Below are 14790 nucleotides of genomic sequence, written 5' to 3'. Positions count from 1 at the left end.
TTTAGGCAAGAAAAACCAAATGCACAAGTGGCACCATGCTCAATAGTAGTAACTGTGAGAGGGACCTCGGAGTCCTAGTAAACAATCACCTAAATATGAGCCAGCAGTGTGCTGCAGTTGCCAAAAAGGCCAACACAGTGCTAGGCTGCATTAACAGAGGGATAGAATCAAGATCACGTGAAGTATTTTTTTTTTATTGAAAATTTTTAGGTTTTACAAAAAGAAAAGATTCCCCTCCCCCACACCCTCCCACCGCTCCCCTACCCTCCCCCAATCTTCCCAGAGCTGAATACAGGCTTAATTAAAAAAAATTTAAAAAAATCTTGAAACGCTTATAAACCATAAACAAATCTAAATACGTTAATTAAACAAATTATAAAATAATTAACAACAATATATAAAAAATACAAGAAGAAAGAAAAGAAAAAACAGAAAAAGAAAAAAAAATAAAAGAAAATATCTAAGAAATATCTTAAACTTTAATTATAAATTATTCAAAAACTAAGTAATATTTTTTTATATCCAACTTATATTGTATGAAATCTATCCACCTTTTCCATACCAGGAGATACTTCTCCTGCGATTGATCTTTCAAGGAAGCTGAAATCTTTGCCATTTCCGCCAAATAAGAAACTTTAAAAAACCATTCTTGCAATGTAGGCAAAGATTCCTTCTTCCAACATTGCCCTACTAACAACCTGGCCGCTTTGATCTTTTATTTGTTTTAACAAATTCTCATCTTCTCTAAGCAAACCCAAATTACGATCTATCTTCCACCTCTCTACTATTTGTCTATACTGAAACCATGAATAAATAATATTTTCTTGTGTTAAATCTTCCAGAGATTTTAATTGCCAATTTTTACCATCCCATCTAAGTAATTGTGCATAAGAAACACTATCCATCTTGACTCCTCTCCTTATCCCTTCTGTCGCATGCCATGGTATAGCCCATAATGGAATTTTAAAATCATTTCTATAATATTTCTTCCAAACCCAAAGTAAAGAAGTCCTTATAATATGAGATTTAAAAACCCTGTCAACTTTTTTATTGAAAATTAAATAGGCATGCCAGCCGAAAAGCAAATCCCAAATCCCAAATCCCAAAAGCAAATTGGGATCACGTGAAGTATTAATACTACTGTACAATGCCTTGGTAAGGCCACACTTGGAATACTGCATTCAGTTTTGGTCACCATGATGTAAAAAAGATGTTGAGACTCTAGAAAGAGTACAGAGAAGAGCAACAAAGATGATTAGGGGACTGGAGGCTAAAACATATAAGGAACGGTTGCGAGAATTGGGTATGTCTAGTTTAACGAAGAGAAGGACAAGGGGGACATGATAGCAGTATTCCAATATCTCAGGGGCTGCCATAAAGAAGAGGGAATTAAGCTATTTTCCAAAGCACCTGAAGGCAGGACAAGAAGCAACGGGTTGAAACTAATCAAGGAGAGAAGCAACCTAGAACTAAGGAGAAACTTCCTGACAGTGAGAACAATTAATCAGTGGAACAGCCTGCCTCCAGAGCAGTAAATGCTCCAACACTGGAAGTTTTTAAGAAGAGACTGGACAGCCACTTGTCCGAAATGGTGTAGGGTTTCCTGCCTGAGCAGGGAGTTGGACTAGATGACCTCCAAGGTCCCTTCCAACTTTACTACTACTACTATTAATATTGGATTTAAAGATTCTTGCAAAATTTTATATATTTCTGCTGGTAAATCATCCGACCCTGGTGCTTTATTGTTTTTTTGTTTCTTAATTGCCTCTGATAGTTCTAGGGGTGTTATCTCTTTATTCAACACATTTTTAATCTCTTCTGAAATTTTCGGTAGGTCGGCTATTTGCAGATATTTTAGTATATCATTATTTTTCTGTTCTAAATCTTTATATAATTTCTTATAGAACTCATAGGCCTCCATTTTCTTTCCTTCATTCTGATATACCATATTGCCTTCTTCATTGTATAATTTACTAATCCTCTTTTTATCGTTATGTTTCTTTATTCTGTAAGCCAACCATCTCCCCGGTTTATTGGTGTTTTCAAAAAAGTTTTGCTTAGTACGTTTTATTTGCTGCCCCAATTCTTCCTTTTCGATAGTGTTCATCTTGTGCTTAATTAGGTCTATTTGTTGTTTCAGGTCATGTCTTTGTGGTTCATTTTGTAGATTTTCCTCGGCCCTGTTAAGTTCTTCTTCTAAATTTCTTTGTCGCTGTAGTTTAATTTTATTTTCTCTGGCCATATAAGCAATTGCAACACCTCTCATGTAAGCTTTGGCTGTGTCCCATAAGTTTTGGCAATTTGTATCTTCCTTTTTATTCATCTGAAAAAACAGACCCATTTGGTCTTCCAATTTCAATTTGAATTCTTTATGTTTTAAAATTGCTCTTTTCAGGGTCCATTTCCTTATTATTATTATTTTTTGCCCTCTCCATCTAATTCTGATTGGGTTGTGATCCGCCCAAGAGTTTGTGTCAATTGTAATATCTTCCACTTCTGAATTTAAATCTACTGACAACCATGCCATATTGATTCTGGACCATGATAGATGTCGCCCCGAATAGTAAGTATACTGCTTTTTCCCTGTATTCCTCTCCCTCCAAATGTCCTGAATATTAAACTCCTCTACCATTTTTAGGAAGGTACTATACTAGGTAATGTTCCTCTAATTCCTTTTCGAATCTTATCACTTTTATAATCTAGATGTCTATCCGCAATTGCATTGAAGTCTCCCATTATACAGATGTTGTCATATTCAAACTCACTAATAATACTATGTAATTTTTTTATGCCTTCATTCGGGGCATAAATTCCCACAAGGGCTATTTTTATTTTATTCAATATTACTTCTATTATTAGAATTCTACCATCTTCATCTTTATAAATTTGATTTGCCGGAATTCCCTCTTTGGTATATGCTACAACTCCTCCTTTTTTTTGTTGTGAAAGTGCTGCGAACATATTCCCCAATTTGGGGCGATTTAGTAGGTGTTGGTGTTGTTTTTTTATATGAACTTCTTGTAAAATTATTATATCCAAATTCATCTTACTAAGTTTATTTTTAAAAAATTCCTTTTTAATGGGGAGTTGAGACCATTAACATTCAGGGATAAAAATCTCAGCACTTTCTTTTACCTCTTTATCTATATTTAGATCTTGTTATTATTGTTGGTCTAGACTCTTTAACTTGTGGTTCCTTTTCTCTTTCCACTAACAGTCTTGTTGATTTAGCCTCTTTAACTTCTTTGAGTCTATCCTCATCATATTTTCCATTGTCTTTTCCATTATCTATATTCTCTCCTTTATGGGAAGAGGAATCTTGAAGATTGTAGTTCCCTGTGGCATTAGTTCCATTGTGGGAGCTGTCAGGAAGTCAGTGGTCATCCATCTTTATTCTCAGTAGTTCATTTTTTAAAACATGCCTGGGTTTTAACTTCACTTTTGAAGCTTCTGTTACACTTTGCTCTTTAACTTTAAAAGTTGACCAGGTTGTGGAATGCTGATCTATTTTAATCCCCTGCTGGACTTTATCTAGTTTTTTTTTCCTTTTCCCTTTGATTTCTATTGTTGTTTTAAATAACTTTTGCTTTTCCATAAGGAAATCATGTTCCTTATGTAGTAGTGAAAGTGTTTTCATTTGATTTACATCTATATTTGACTCTCACCACAGGGATTTTGCAGTTTATTAATTTGCAAAAAATTAGACCTTTTTTATTTTTCTTTTAATTTTGGATTGAAATATCTAGAAAATATCTTCCCTGCTTCTTTATTTATTTTTTCACTCTGAAGAATATTATTTCTCTATTTCCTGTGTTCTCTTATCTATTGTTGCTTAGTTACACAGAGCAACAATGTATCAAATTACAGACAGGCAAATGTAGCTGGCATCTGAAAAAACATAGTTTGGTAACATATAATCCCTAGTAGAAAGTTTTTTTAAGAAGTTTGATGAAATGATAAAGTTTATGAAAAATATTTAGATGCAAGTAACTGTAGATAAATCAAATTCACAAAAAGAATTTTATTTAAAAGTGGCAGATTTTGTGAAGAAATGATAAATTGGTTTTTCCTAAAGGACTGAAGGAGATTGGGGAATGAATTTATAATGCTTAACTGGAAAACAATTTCATTTGGACTCTTTGGGAAGATAAATCGACTTTGGAGAATAGCCTTATTATATTTAACTAGACAACAATTGTTAAGAGATGGTATCAAAAGTAAATGTGGACATATGATTCAGGATGAATCAGTGTTAACTGTTGGGATGATTTAGGAAAGATAAGAAACCATGGTAAACTTTCTACGAGTTGATTACAATAACAGTTTGTTAACAGAGCGCTTTGAAATTTTAATCTTGCTTTTTTATTATTGTTCTACTTGTTAACTATTTTTTCATTAATATAGTAGATAGATGACAGGTTAATAATCTGCAAATGGAATAAATAGTTTAAAATTTTTTGGGGGGGCTGTTTCTCAAGGAATGGGAAACTAATATCGTTGTAATATATTTATCAGTATTCAACTGATGGGAAAATATGTGTATATGTGTGTTTTTAATGCTCTTTTTCCCAATATCTTGTTTATTTTGTGAAATTGCTTTACATCTTAAATCCTTCTATGTTGCCAATTATTCTCCCATTCCTCCCATTCCCTCACTATTTTCTGTAGATAGCTTTCTTATCACAGCACTTTGCCATCCTTTATTCAAGTTGATTTGAATGTTCCAATACTGTAAAGAAATCTTGGGGGTGCCTCAAAGGTGAGAACCATTCTGACATTTTCATCATAACTTCAAATTTCTTCTGCAGTAAGAATAGCCGGAACCCCAACAGCAATATAAAATGGTTGCAGGTTCCACTCAAGGTTGATGCACAAGTAGAGCTGTTTGGGTGAGTACAAGCCATTTTGCTCAACCTCTTCCATTAGAACAGACATGTCAAACACAAGGCCTGGGGGCCGGATGCGGCCTGCGAAGTGGTTTCATGTGGCCCGCGAAGCTATCCTGGAAACAGTGAGGGAACGGCCCCTGCTGCCTTGGCCCTGGCCCAGGCCGGCCGGGGGCCAATATACAATTTTGTGGTGGCCATCTATTCTGAAACGCATTCAGCTCCACAAGGCCATCTGGAAACAGAGAGGAACCAGCCCCTGCTGTGTCAGCCACACCACCTGGGCATGCTGGGGAGGTGTCACTCTTTGTAAAGAATGAAATGGACCATGCCTTGGCGCTTGCCCTGATCCCACCCCCTTCTGCCAGAGACCCTCAGATCTGTCCCACTCCTGCCCAGGCCCCCACAGGCCCCCACAGGCACGAACAATGTAGAGCTGGCCATGCCCATCCAGTAGGCCACACCCACTCCATCCACGCCCACCCAGTAGGCCGCACCCAGCCTGGGCACACCCACCCGGCCTCCCAAGGGCAACCGCAATGCTGATGCAGCCCTCAATGAAATTGAGTTTGACACCCCTGCATTAGAATATTACTTTTCAGTGAGTGCAGATTATTTTTTTAATCTGCTGAGCTGATAAGAGGGATACTTTTTAATTCTTGTATTTTGTGCTCTTTGTTCCCAGAATCTCTATACCAGCTGCAACTGTGCTCCCATGGACTCCTGAGAACTTTAAAAACAAGAGCAATGAAGTCGGTGACTATGGACCGAAAATAGAACATATCTATCGGGTATCAAGAAACACACATTAATTGGAAATATGAAAGTTTTAGCCTAAAATTGAGACTTTTCCCTATTAAAGATCTCTTTTCTTTCTCTTTCTTCATGCCTGTCTTCCTCCCACCACCATTCTCCAGTTGCAGAATGCAGGCCCTAGTACAGTATCTGGAGCTGATCTGCTTGTGTATTTCCCCAGTCACTTCTGGAAAGGCTTTTTGCTTTACATCACAAGAGTGAGCACAGAAGGCAACATCATCTGTTCATCTACAAATGAGACCAACCCTCTAAAGGTAGAACTAACAATAGAAAATAGACTTATTACACAATGCTAGAATATCTCATTTGCATTCATGAATTAATCCATGGCACATTCAGGTTAAGGATTCAAAAAGTTGATAATGGAAAGACACCTGTCATCAAGAGCCCATCAAGAGTAGAGTGGATTAGTTAGAGTGTGTTTAATTTAATGGGATTGACCAATGGCATAACCTGCTTGCTATCAGGAATTGGAAGATTGGAAGAAATGGAAAGGTTCTGGAGAAATTACCAACATTCAGAATCTACAAATGGCTCTTCCCTTGGCAGTCTGCAAATTCTGGCTTCAAAAGTTCCAAATGATTGCATACATGTATGCAATCAGAATTTGAATCAGAGAATTTAAAAAAGGGAAAATTCAAGGGCTGTGATGATCAAACTATATCCTCAGCTTGATTTGTTCTAACTTTGGCTAGATTTTTAAATATGTTTTACATACGGTATTAAAGCTACTCAGGAAAAATAAGGTATCAGAAGGCAGGACTTCTGATTATCCAAATCAGCTGACTAAAATTTGTATCAAAATTATCCATTATGGTATCATTTTTTACCCTGAACTAAGCATAATGAGGCATGTTGGATTTTGATTGACTATGTTGTGTCAGCCCAATCACTGTGGTATACAATAGGTTGTGGCTTAGGCTATTGTGGATTCAGTATGTTGAACAAATCATTAATACGGTAAACATAGTTCCCTAGCTAGTTATTTTTCTATTATATTTTCAAATTCAGCATGGAAGAGCATTGTGCCTTAATAATAAACACATTATTGTCTATCCATTGAGGAAGCCCTTAATATTTTCTTCATCATAAAAGCAGACATGCAGTAAGGAAGCAAGGAGAAAGAAGGAAATCATAATTGAGTGTCATCATAGCTAAAAGTCCAGGAGCCTACAATTGCTTCCAGCAACCTGACTATTCCCTCATGGCATTGGCATGAGAGGCGTGATGTCAGCCTTTCAACATTCAAGGAACCTATTGAGGTGATGAGTCTTTGCAGGAAATGCTTAGAGATTGCCTTTTTGTGGTTTAAATTTTATAGGGTAATCCAAAGCAATAGACCCTGGATCTGAGTCCCATTTCTTTGCTCTTCATAAATGAGATTTATGAGATCATAAATGAGATACTGACCCAATCTGTAAACTTGAGAGTTACCTATCTTGCAGTGTTGATCTGAAAGTAAATGACATAAATATTCTATATATTACAATTCCATAAATATTTAGCATATCTTCATACTATTTCAATTTGAAATATTAAGGTGGGAACTGTTGGTTTTTAAAATGTCAAGATTTGGAAATCAAGAGGCTTTCCAGCCCTTCTCAATTTACTTAAACATACTGGCAGGTTCTGTGAATGCAAAAGCTAACCCAGGTCTAATCCACATCTGCTCCCTCTGCCTATAATTTTCTCTAAGAAAGAAATTGTTATCAGTGAAATACAAAACATTACTGCACATAGATGTTCAGTCACACTTCTGCTCCCAACGGGAATGTTCAGTTTAATACTGCAATTATTTCCCTCATAACATCTTCTCTTCTATGCTAGAACATAACATAAAGTGGATTCATCGTCTGCAATAATCTTTTTCTCTCGTGTCTTCCAGTAAAGATTTAAAGTCTAGTTCATGGAGTTTCCAATGTCCCAGTTTTCCTGCTTTAGAAGCATCTTTTGTGTCCTGAGTTTCCTGATTTATAATTGTCTTCCCCAGCTGTTGTGCTATTCAGAGATTTGAATTGCAAGTTTGCAGTCACATGCTCCAATAGCCTGTGAAAGGCTGTTGAAGCTTTTTAATACATTGCTTTCTTTCTTTTACATTTTTCCTCACCACTATAGGGAGTACTGTAGGTAGGGAGTGTGTGAAGGGATCTTTGATTTCTATTCATTCATGAGCTAGTGCGGGGGGGTGGGGGTGGGGGTGGGGGTGGGGAACCTTGGCTCTTTTATGACTTGTGGACTTCAACTCCCAGAATTCCTGAGCTAGCCATGCTGAGGGGAAAGGAAGAGGTTTCCAAGTTGAGCCATGCTGGCTCAGGAATTCTGGGAGTTGAAGTCCATAAGTTATAAAAGAGCCAAGGTTGCCTACCCCTGATCTAGTGCAAAAAGTGGGATAGAATTGTGTGATGCATGTCAGAAAGAGAAGATACTTCAATTACATGGACACACACACACACACACACACACACACACACACGGTCATTTTAACTTATCTTGTAGATGCGCTTGCTTTTTTTCCCCACCACTGTGATGCAGGGTTGCAAGAGCCAATTACGGCACCGATGACATTATTGTGATTGTTAGTGTGACTGCACTTTCACCAAAAAAAAAAAGTCCCTTGAAATGATTTTTGGTCCACAATAGTAGCTGTTCGGGTCTGGAAGGGCTGTTGCTTGCCTCAGCTCAGTTCAGCTCAGCTTCAGTGGCTGATGTCTTTCCATGATTCCTCCCTCCCTCCCTCATTGTCATACTGCCTCTTCTGCCAGTGCAGCAATATAAGTTAACGGAATGACCCTCCTGTGGGGAACATGGAAGACTTTTTTTTTTTTTTGCAGCCTCTCCTTCCTATCACAAGTTAAAGAGTTCTATTCTGCTGTAATCCCACTTCACTTATATAAATAAGAATGTTTCCAGTTTATACTTTCTATTACTGTTGACAAAAAGCCATTGCAAGGGATTCTTTTGTGAAAAGAAAAAGATGGAAAAAGCAGCAAAAATGAAAGGGAAATTTACAAGATGAGAATATCTGGATTTTTTTGAAAATCATAGATGATGATAAACATCTGCCAGCAGAGACACGCTGACACAGCCAGAATTCTGTCATACTCTACAGCACTCAGCTTGGATAGTACACTTAAGAATATAAACTGCATTCTGGGATACTAAAAATAGAGGAATGATTCCTGGGTATGTACATATTTAAAAACAACAAGGTGAACCCAGGAAATATAAACAGTGAAGTTTAATAAATAAAACCAAGCTTTCGATGGCTTAAAAGCTGCCATCATCGTCAGGGTATAAACAGGATGCTGGGAGAATTTGCTTATAAATGTAATCGCGTCTGCACACGGCTCCTGGATCTCATGACAGGTCCCGGCCGGTAAAACTTTGCCTCGTCTGCAGAATCAATTAGTTTATCGTTGCATCTTTTACTTACGCGTGTGTTACCACCCACCTCCCCCACTTCCTGTGTTCGTAAGTCAGGAGGGCGTCCCGTGATTCCCCAGGTCGGGACACACTTCTCGTCCTTGGGTTGGTTCTTATTCTCATATTTCTCAAAGAATATATATGTATGTATGTATGTATGTAGGTAGATAGGTAGGTAGGTAGGTAGGTCTTTGGTTGTTCAGGTTTTCTCCCGCGTAAAATTGGAAGTGTCTTGGCGACGTTTCAACGAAGTCCCATTTGTCATCTTCAGGCTGGTGTTTTCAGCTTCGTGCTTCGAGGAGCAATGTGTGGTCTTAGCTGTTTCTTCCTTTTAACTGCCAGTGGGGGTATGAACTGATTGGGTGGGAGCTTGGCTGTGTTCTGATTGGGTGGAGGTGTGTTCTGATTGATTAGGGGCTTGGCTGTGCTCTGATTGGCTGGGGGGTTGGCTGTGCTCTGATTGGCTGGGGGGTTGGCTGTGCTCTGATTGGCTGGAGGATGTTCTGTTTGGGTGGGGGCTTTGTTGTGCTCAGGTTAGTCTGAGTTGCAGGGGGGTTTAAAATGGTGGGCTGCCTTGCTATTTTTTGGCTTCGCGTTCGTGGTTATGCCTCATCTTCATGCAGGGTGTCAGTTTGCTTCATGTATGGATTGGAGGGGTTTAAAGTGGCTAATGATGCAGCTGTGGTCTGGCTTCTGGTTTGTGGTCGTGCCTCATCATCGGTGTGGCTTTGGGTTTGTTTTTTGCGTGGATGTGTGGTGGTGACATCCTATGTGGTTTTTGTGAGTGTGGGACTGGTATCATTTTTTGTGTTAGGGAGTCGTTTGTCAATAAGGGCAGGTTTCCAAATGGCTGGTAGGCGGGAGGTATCATCTCGCTTGTTCATGCTGTGTGGCGTTTTTCTATCTCGATGGCTTCTCTGATTATTCTGTTATTAAAATGTTCACTTTTGGCAATGGTTCTGGTATTTTTAAAGTCAATTTCGTGTCCTGTGGCTTTAAGGTGTTGGACCAGGGAAGATGTTTGTTCCTCTTTTTTGACTGAGTTCTTATGTTCTTCAATGCGTGCACTTATTCTTCTGTTGGTTTGTCCGATGTATGTGTTCGGACAAGCAGTGCATGGGATTTCATATACTCCTTGATTTTCTAATTCAATTAAACCCCTCCAATCCATACATGAAGCAAACTGACACCCTCCATGAAGATGAGGCACGACCATGAACGCGAAGCCAAAAAATAGCAAGGCAGCCCACCATTTTAAAACCCCCTGCAACTCAGACTAACCTGAGCACAACAAAGCCCCCACCCAAACAGAACACTCCCCCAGCCAATCAGAGCACAGCCAACTCCCCAGCCAATCAGAGCACAGCCAACCCCCCAGCCAATCAGAGCACAGCCAACCCCCCCAGCCAATCAGAGCACAGCCAACCCCCCAGCCAATCAGAGCACAGCCAACCCCCCAGCCAATCAGAGCACAGCCAAGCCCCTAACCAATCAGAACACACCTCCACCCAATCAGAACACAGCCAAGCTCCCACCCAATCAGTTCATACCCCCACTGGCAGTTAAAAGGAAGAAACAGCTAAGACCACACATTGCTGCTCGAAGCACGAAGCTGAAAACACCAGCCTGAAGATGACGAATGGGACTTCGTCGAAACGTCGCCAAGACACTTCCAATTTTACGCGGGAGAAAACCCGAACAACCAAAGACCTACATACAAACACCCGCAAAAACCTCAGAAAACATATATATATATATATATATATATATATATGTATGTATGTATGTATGTATGTATGTATGTATGTATGTATGTATGTATATGGTAAAAAGATAAAATGAACACCAGGGTAATAAAACTGTAAAAGTTTTTAATTAATTAAAACTATAAAAGTTCAATTAAAAAGCGCCAAGCTTTCGCCGTCACCTGCCGGCATCCTCAGGGCTAGCGCGCCAGAGAATGAGAGAGTCCTTTATAGGCGTGTCAAGGTTTGCGCCCGGCTCCTTGATCTCGTTATCGGGCCTAATTGGTTCAATTGCGTACAGTTAACCTGTTCTTCCTTGTTCTTTTTGGTTATGTGTCTATCCTCATCCATCCTTATTTCTCTTAACCTTGGGGTGGATGGATGACAACTCCAGCTGTTTCGGTTGTCTTTATATTCTAACTTCCCCCCAGGTTCAGGTGGTAATACACATTCCACATTCCTTTCACAGCCATATCCTGTCAAGTTGTTCTTTTTAAAGTAACTTCCCCTTCTGATTCCAATACTTTCATTTTTAGTGCACTTGTCATCCGGGTGGTCCTGCGAGCTGTTAAGAGTCAAATACAACATGCGGGTGGCAGTCCGGGGTGCAGATTGTTCAGCCGGGTGAAGGGGCTGTTTCCTAATCATCGCTATACCCAGCTGTCTTGCGCACGTCCTACTTCGGGTACTCGGTCCGGGGGGGGCGGTAACCGGATCACGCTCCTTCTGGTTGTCATAATGCTCCTCTTCAGCTCTCCCTTTTTCTGCGTTGTTAATGTCCATGTGTATTCCATGGGAGTCTTCGGGATCGTCGGGCGGGGGGTGCGATGATTCGATCTCTCGCACCTCACCGCTCTCCGATCCTCTCTCCTCCTCTTCGGCAGTGCTCGGGAGTTCGTCATTGGTTGCGTCTTGTAATCTACTCCCCCTGGATCCGGTCATTCTGGCTGCGCGAAAGGGTCCTCTCCTCCTTTCCGGATCGATCACGACGTTTCTTTTAGTACGTAGGCGAGCTGTTACATTTGGCGATTCCCCCGCGCCTCCACCTGCTGTATCTTCCTTCGTCTCGTTCATACTGTCAGGGCTCCAGGTCCCAGTTTCCACCCTCCCCCTTGTCCTCTGGAATTGCGGCAGCATCGCTGGGGTAGTGGGGGTGTTCCACAATTGCCCTTCCTCCTCCGGATTGCACCAAGTCTGTTGGAAAGTTTGCCCTTCTTCCTTAATATCATTGGGATTACTATTAAGTCGTCGGGGGTGTTGCAACTGATTACTGGCACTCCATGATCTTAAAGCCACGTATGCCGGGCATAGGTCAACATGTCTATTAATAGATCTACTATCCGAGAGCCATGCCTCCCTAAGTAGGCGGCCCCCTTTGGTGTTGTCATTCGCCAGTATGCTAGCGCCACTGAAGTTGAACCTATGGCCCAGTTCTGCCGTGTGTGCCCATATCTGGGAGTAGCAATCTCCCCTTCTCACTGCTAACCTGTGTTCGTGGACCCTGGTCTTAATCCGTTTAGCAGTCTCCCCAACATAATTGCACTGGCAGTCCATGCAGTCAATCCTATAGACGGCTGCTGATCTTTCAGTGCTGGGGAGCGGGTCCTTGGGGCGCATTATAGCCGCCCGAAGTGTTTGGTTTGGTCTATGGGCCACCTGTATGTTATACGGTGCCAGGATCCTCGCTGTGGCTTCTGATACATTATGAATATAGGGGAGGGTAATACGTGTAGTTGCCTGGGGTATGGATTCCTGAGATGTAAGGTTGCCCCGGGGTCTAGATAGTTTACTGAACTGATTGATAAACTTTACCGGGTAACCATTACGTCTACACATTTGGAAGAGGTGGTTTCTCTCTTCCTTCTTGGCTCTGACGGTGCTGCAGTGTGTCTCCACCCGTTTAAATAAAGTCCTGACACAGCTGACTTTATGGGCCGTCGGATGATTACTCCCAAAGTGGAGAATCCTGTCCGTGCATGTTGGTTTTCGGTATACCCTGGTAACCAGACATCCATCCAGCTGGCGCTGCACTAATACATCCAGGAATGCCAAACTGCCCTGATCTTCCTCTTCCATGGTGAATTGGATGTCTGGGTATACCGAATTCAAAATGCCCATAAAGTCAGTCTTGTGTCGCTTCTTGATGACCGCAAACGTATCATCCACATAGCGGGCCCAGAATTTTGGTTGATACCGGGCCATCGCTATGTGTTCCAACTGTTGGAGTACTATCTCTGCAACCACACTGGAGATCGGCGACCCCATTGGTGTTCCTTTAATTTGTTCGTATATAGTGCCCTGGAAGGTGAAATAGGTGTTAAGGCATACTCCCATCAATTTTACAAGATCTTCCGTTTGAAGGGAGTCCTGGCACTGCTCATGGTCTCCTTGATTTAACCGGTCTCGTAGGACCGTGACCGCAAGTTCTTGCGGGATGGAAGTGAACAGAGAAACTACATCAAAGGAGACCATGAGCTCATCCTCTTCCACCCTCAGGGTCTTAATTCTATTGAGGAATTCCTCTGCCGATCTCACAGTGGTATTGCTGTTATTTGCCAAGTGGCTGATACGTACGCTCAGCCACTTGGCAAGTTCAGAGATAGGGGTACCCCTGAATGCTACAATGGGGCGGAGGGGGACATTAGGTTTATGTATTTTTGGTAAGCCGTAAAATCTGGCGAGCGCTGAGTCGCCAGGGCGTATTTTTCTTAATACCTCCTCCCCCATCCTCCCCTTACGTTTTAGGTCATCAAGAAGCCTGTTTGTACGGTTTCTCAACGTGGTGGAGGGATCTTTACTAACCACTCTGTAAGCAGCACCGTCCTGAAGTAAATCCAATACCTTACTCACATACACCTCTTTATCTAAGACAACAGTTGCCCTCCCCTTGTCGGCTGGAAGGATGACGATAGTGTCATCTTTCTTGAGTTGACTTAAGGCCACCCTTTCCTTTGCCGATACTGTTTGGCAGCGTCTATGGCTCATGACTAGGCTTGTAACCTGTTGTCTGACCACGTTCTTAGCTTCTTCCCCTGCCCCAGTGCGATGTAGGGCGGGCTCTAATGCTGCCACAAAGTCCAGCGTGTTCGCATCAGTGAGGTTATATCCTGTATCCCGTTGTAACATGGAGAGTTGTGGCTGGCTTAACACCCTTGAAGATAGGTTGTGCACCATTCCCCCCGGTAGGTTATTATTACCGGACTCACGTAACGAATTCAGTCTTTTCAGGAATGTCCCCGTCATATGCTGAGTCATCCGGGCCATAGTTTGCCGAATACGTTGGTCCAGCATCCTGAAATGCTGGTTACTCAGTTCTGTACTACAAAAGTCCCGATAGTCTTGGATCCATCTCTTTAGGTTCCGTATTCTCCTATGTTGGTCATTGACCAGCGCATATAACGTGCGCCGTTGGAATTGGCGAACTGCTTGCCGGCATTCCAAGGAGTCCACCGTTGGTCTTCTTCTTAATGAATTCGGCGTTAAATTCTCCTTAATACAACTATGAAGAAATGCTAGTTTGCAGTAGTTAGCTGAGACTCGCCGTGCGGATTTCTCCCATTTTCTGGCTCTGAGCAAAACTGCTCTGCTATATTCGCGATAAAGAAAGTTAAAAATATGAACCCTAGGGGTATTCATGGTAAAAAGATAAAATGAACACCAGGGTAATAAAACTGTAAAAGTTTTTAATTAATTAAAACTATAAAAGTTCAATTAAAAAGCGCCAAGCTTTTGCCGTCACCTGCCGGCATTCTCAGGGCTAGCGCGCCAGAGAATGAGAGAGTCCTTTATAGGCGTGTCAAGGTTTGCGCCCGGCTCCTTGATCTCGTTATCGGGCCTAATTGGTTCAATTGCGTACAGTTAACCTGTTCTTCCTTGTTCTTTTTGGTTACGTGTCTATCCTCATCCATCCTTATTTCTCT

The 14790-nt window shown here is 41.3% G+C and overlaps 1 protein-coding gene across 5 annotated transcripts in view; it reads left to right on the top strand.

Moving 5' to 3' along the window:
* The window catches only part of ITGA2B (integrin subunit alpha 2b), a 91601-nt gene that overhangs the window by 71081 nt on the left and 5730 nt on the right, over nucleotides 1-14790 (top strand). For all 5 annotated transcript variants that reach the window (XM_039331298.1, XM_039331297.1, XM_039331296.1 and 2 more), the window contains 3 exons: nucleotides 4809-4889; nucleotides 5572-5677; nucleotides 5804-5956. In XM_039331298.1, coding sequence (XP_039187232.1) covers nucleotides 4809-4889; nucleotides 5572-5677; nucleotides 5804-5956 — 340 coding nt within the window. The remainder of the gene's footprint in view (nucleotides 1-4808; nucleotides 4890-5571; nucleotides 5678-5803; nucleotides 5957-14790) is intronic.

Source organism: Crotalus tigris, unplaced genomic scaffold (assembly GCF_016545835.1).
Source record: "Crotalus tigris isolate CLP2741 ecotype Arizona unplaced genomic scaffold, ASM1654583v1 scf7180000024437.13266115, whole genome shotgun sequence".
Taxonomy (NCBI): Eukaryota; Metazoa; Chordata; class Lepidosauria; order Squamata; family Viperidae; genus Crotalus; species Crotalus tigris.
Note: the sequence above shows the minus strand (reverse complement) of the source record. Positions and strands in the feature narration are given on the sequence as shown.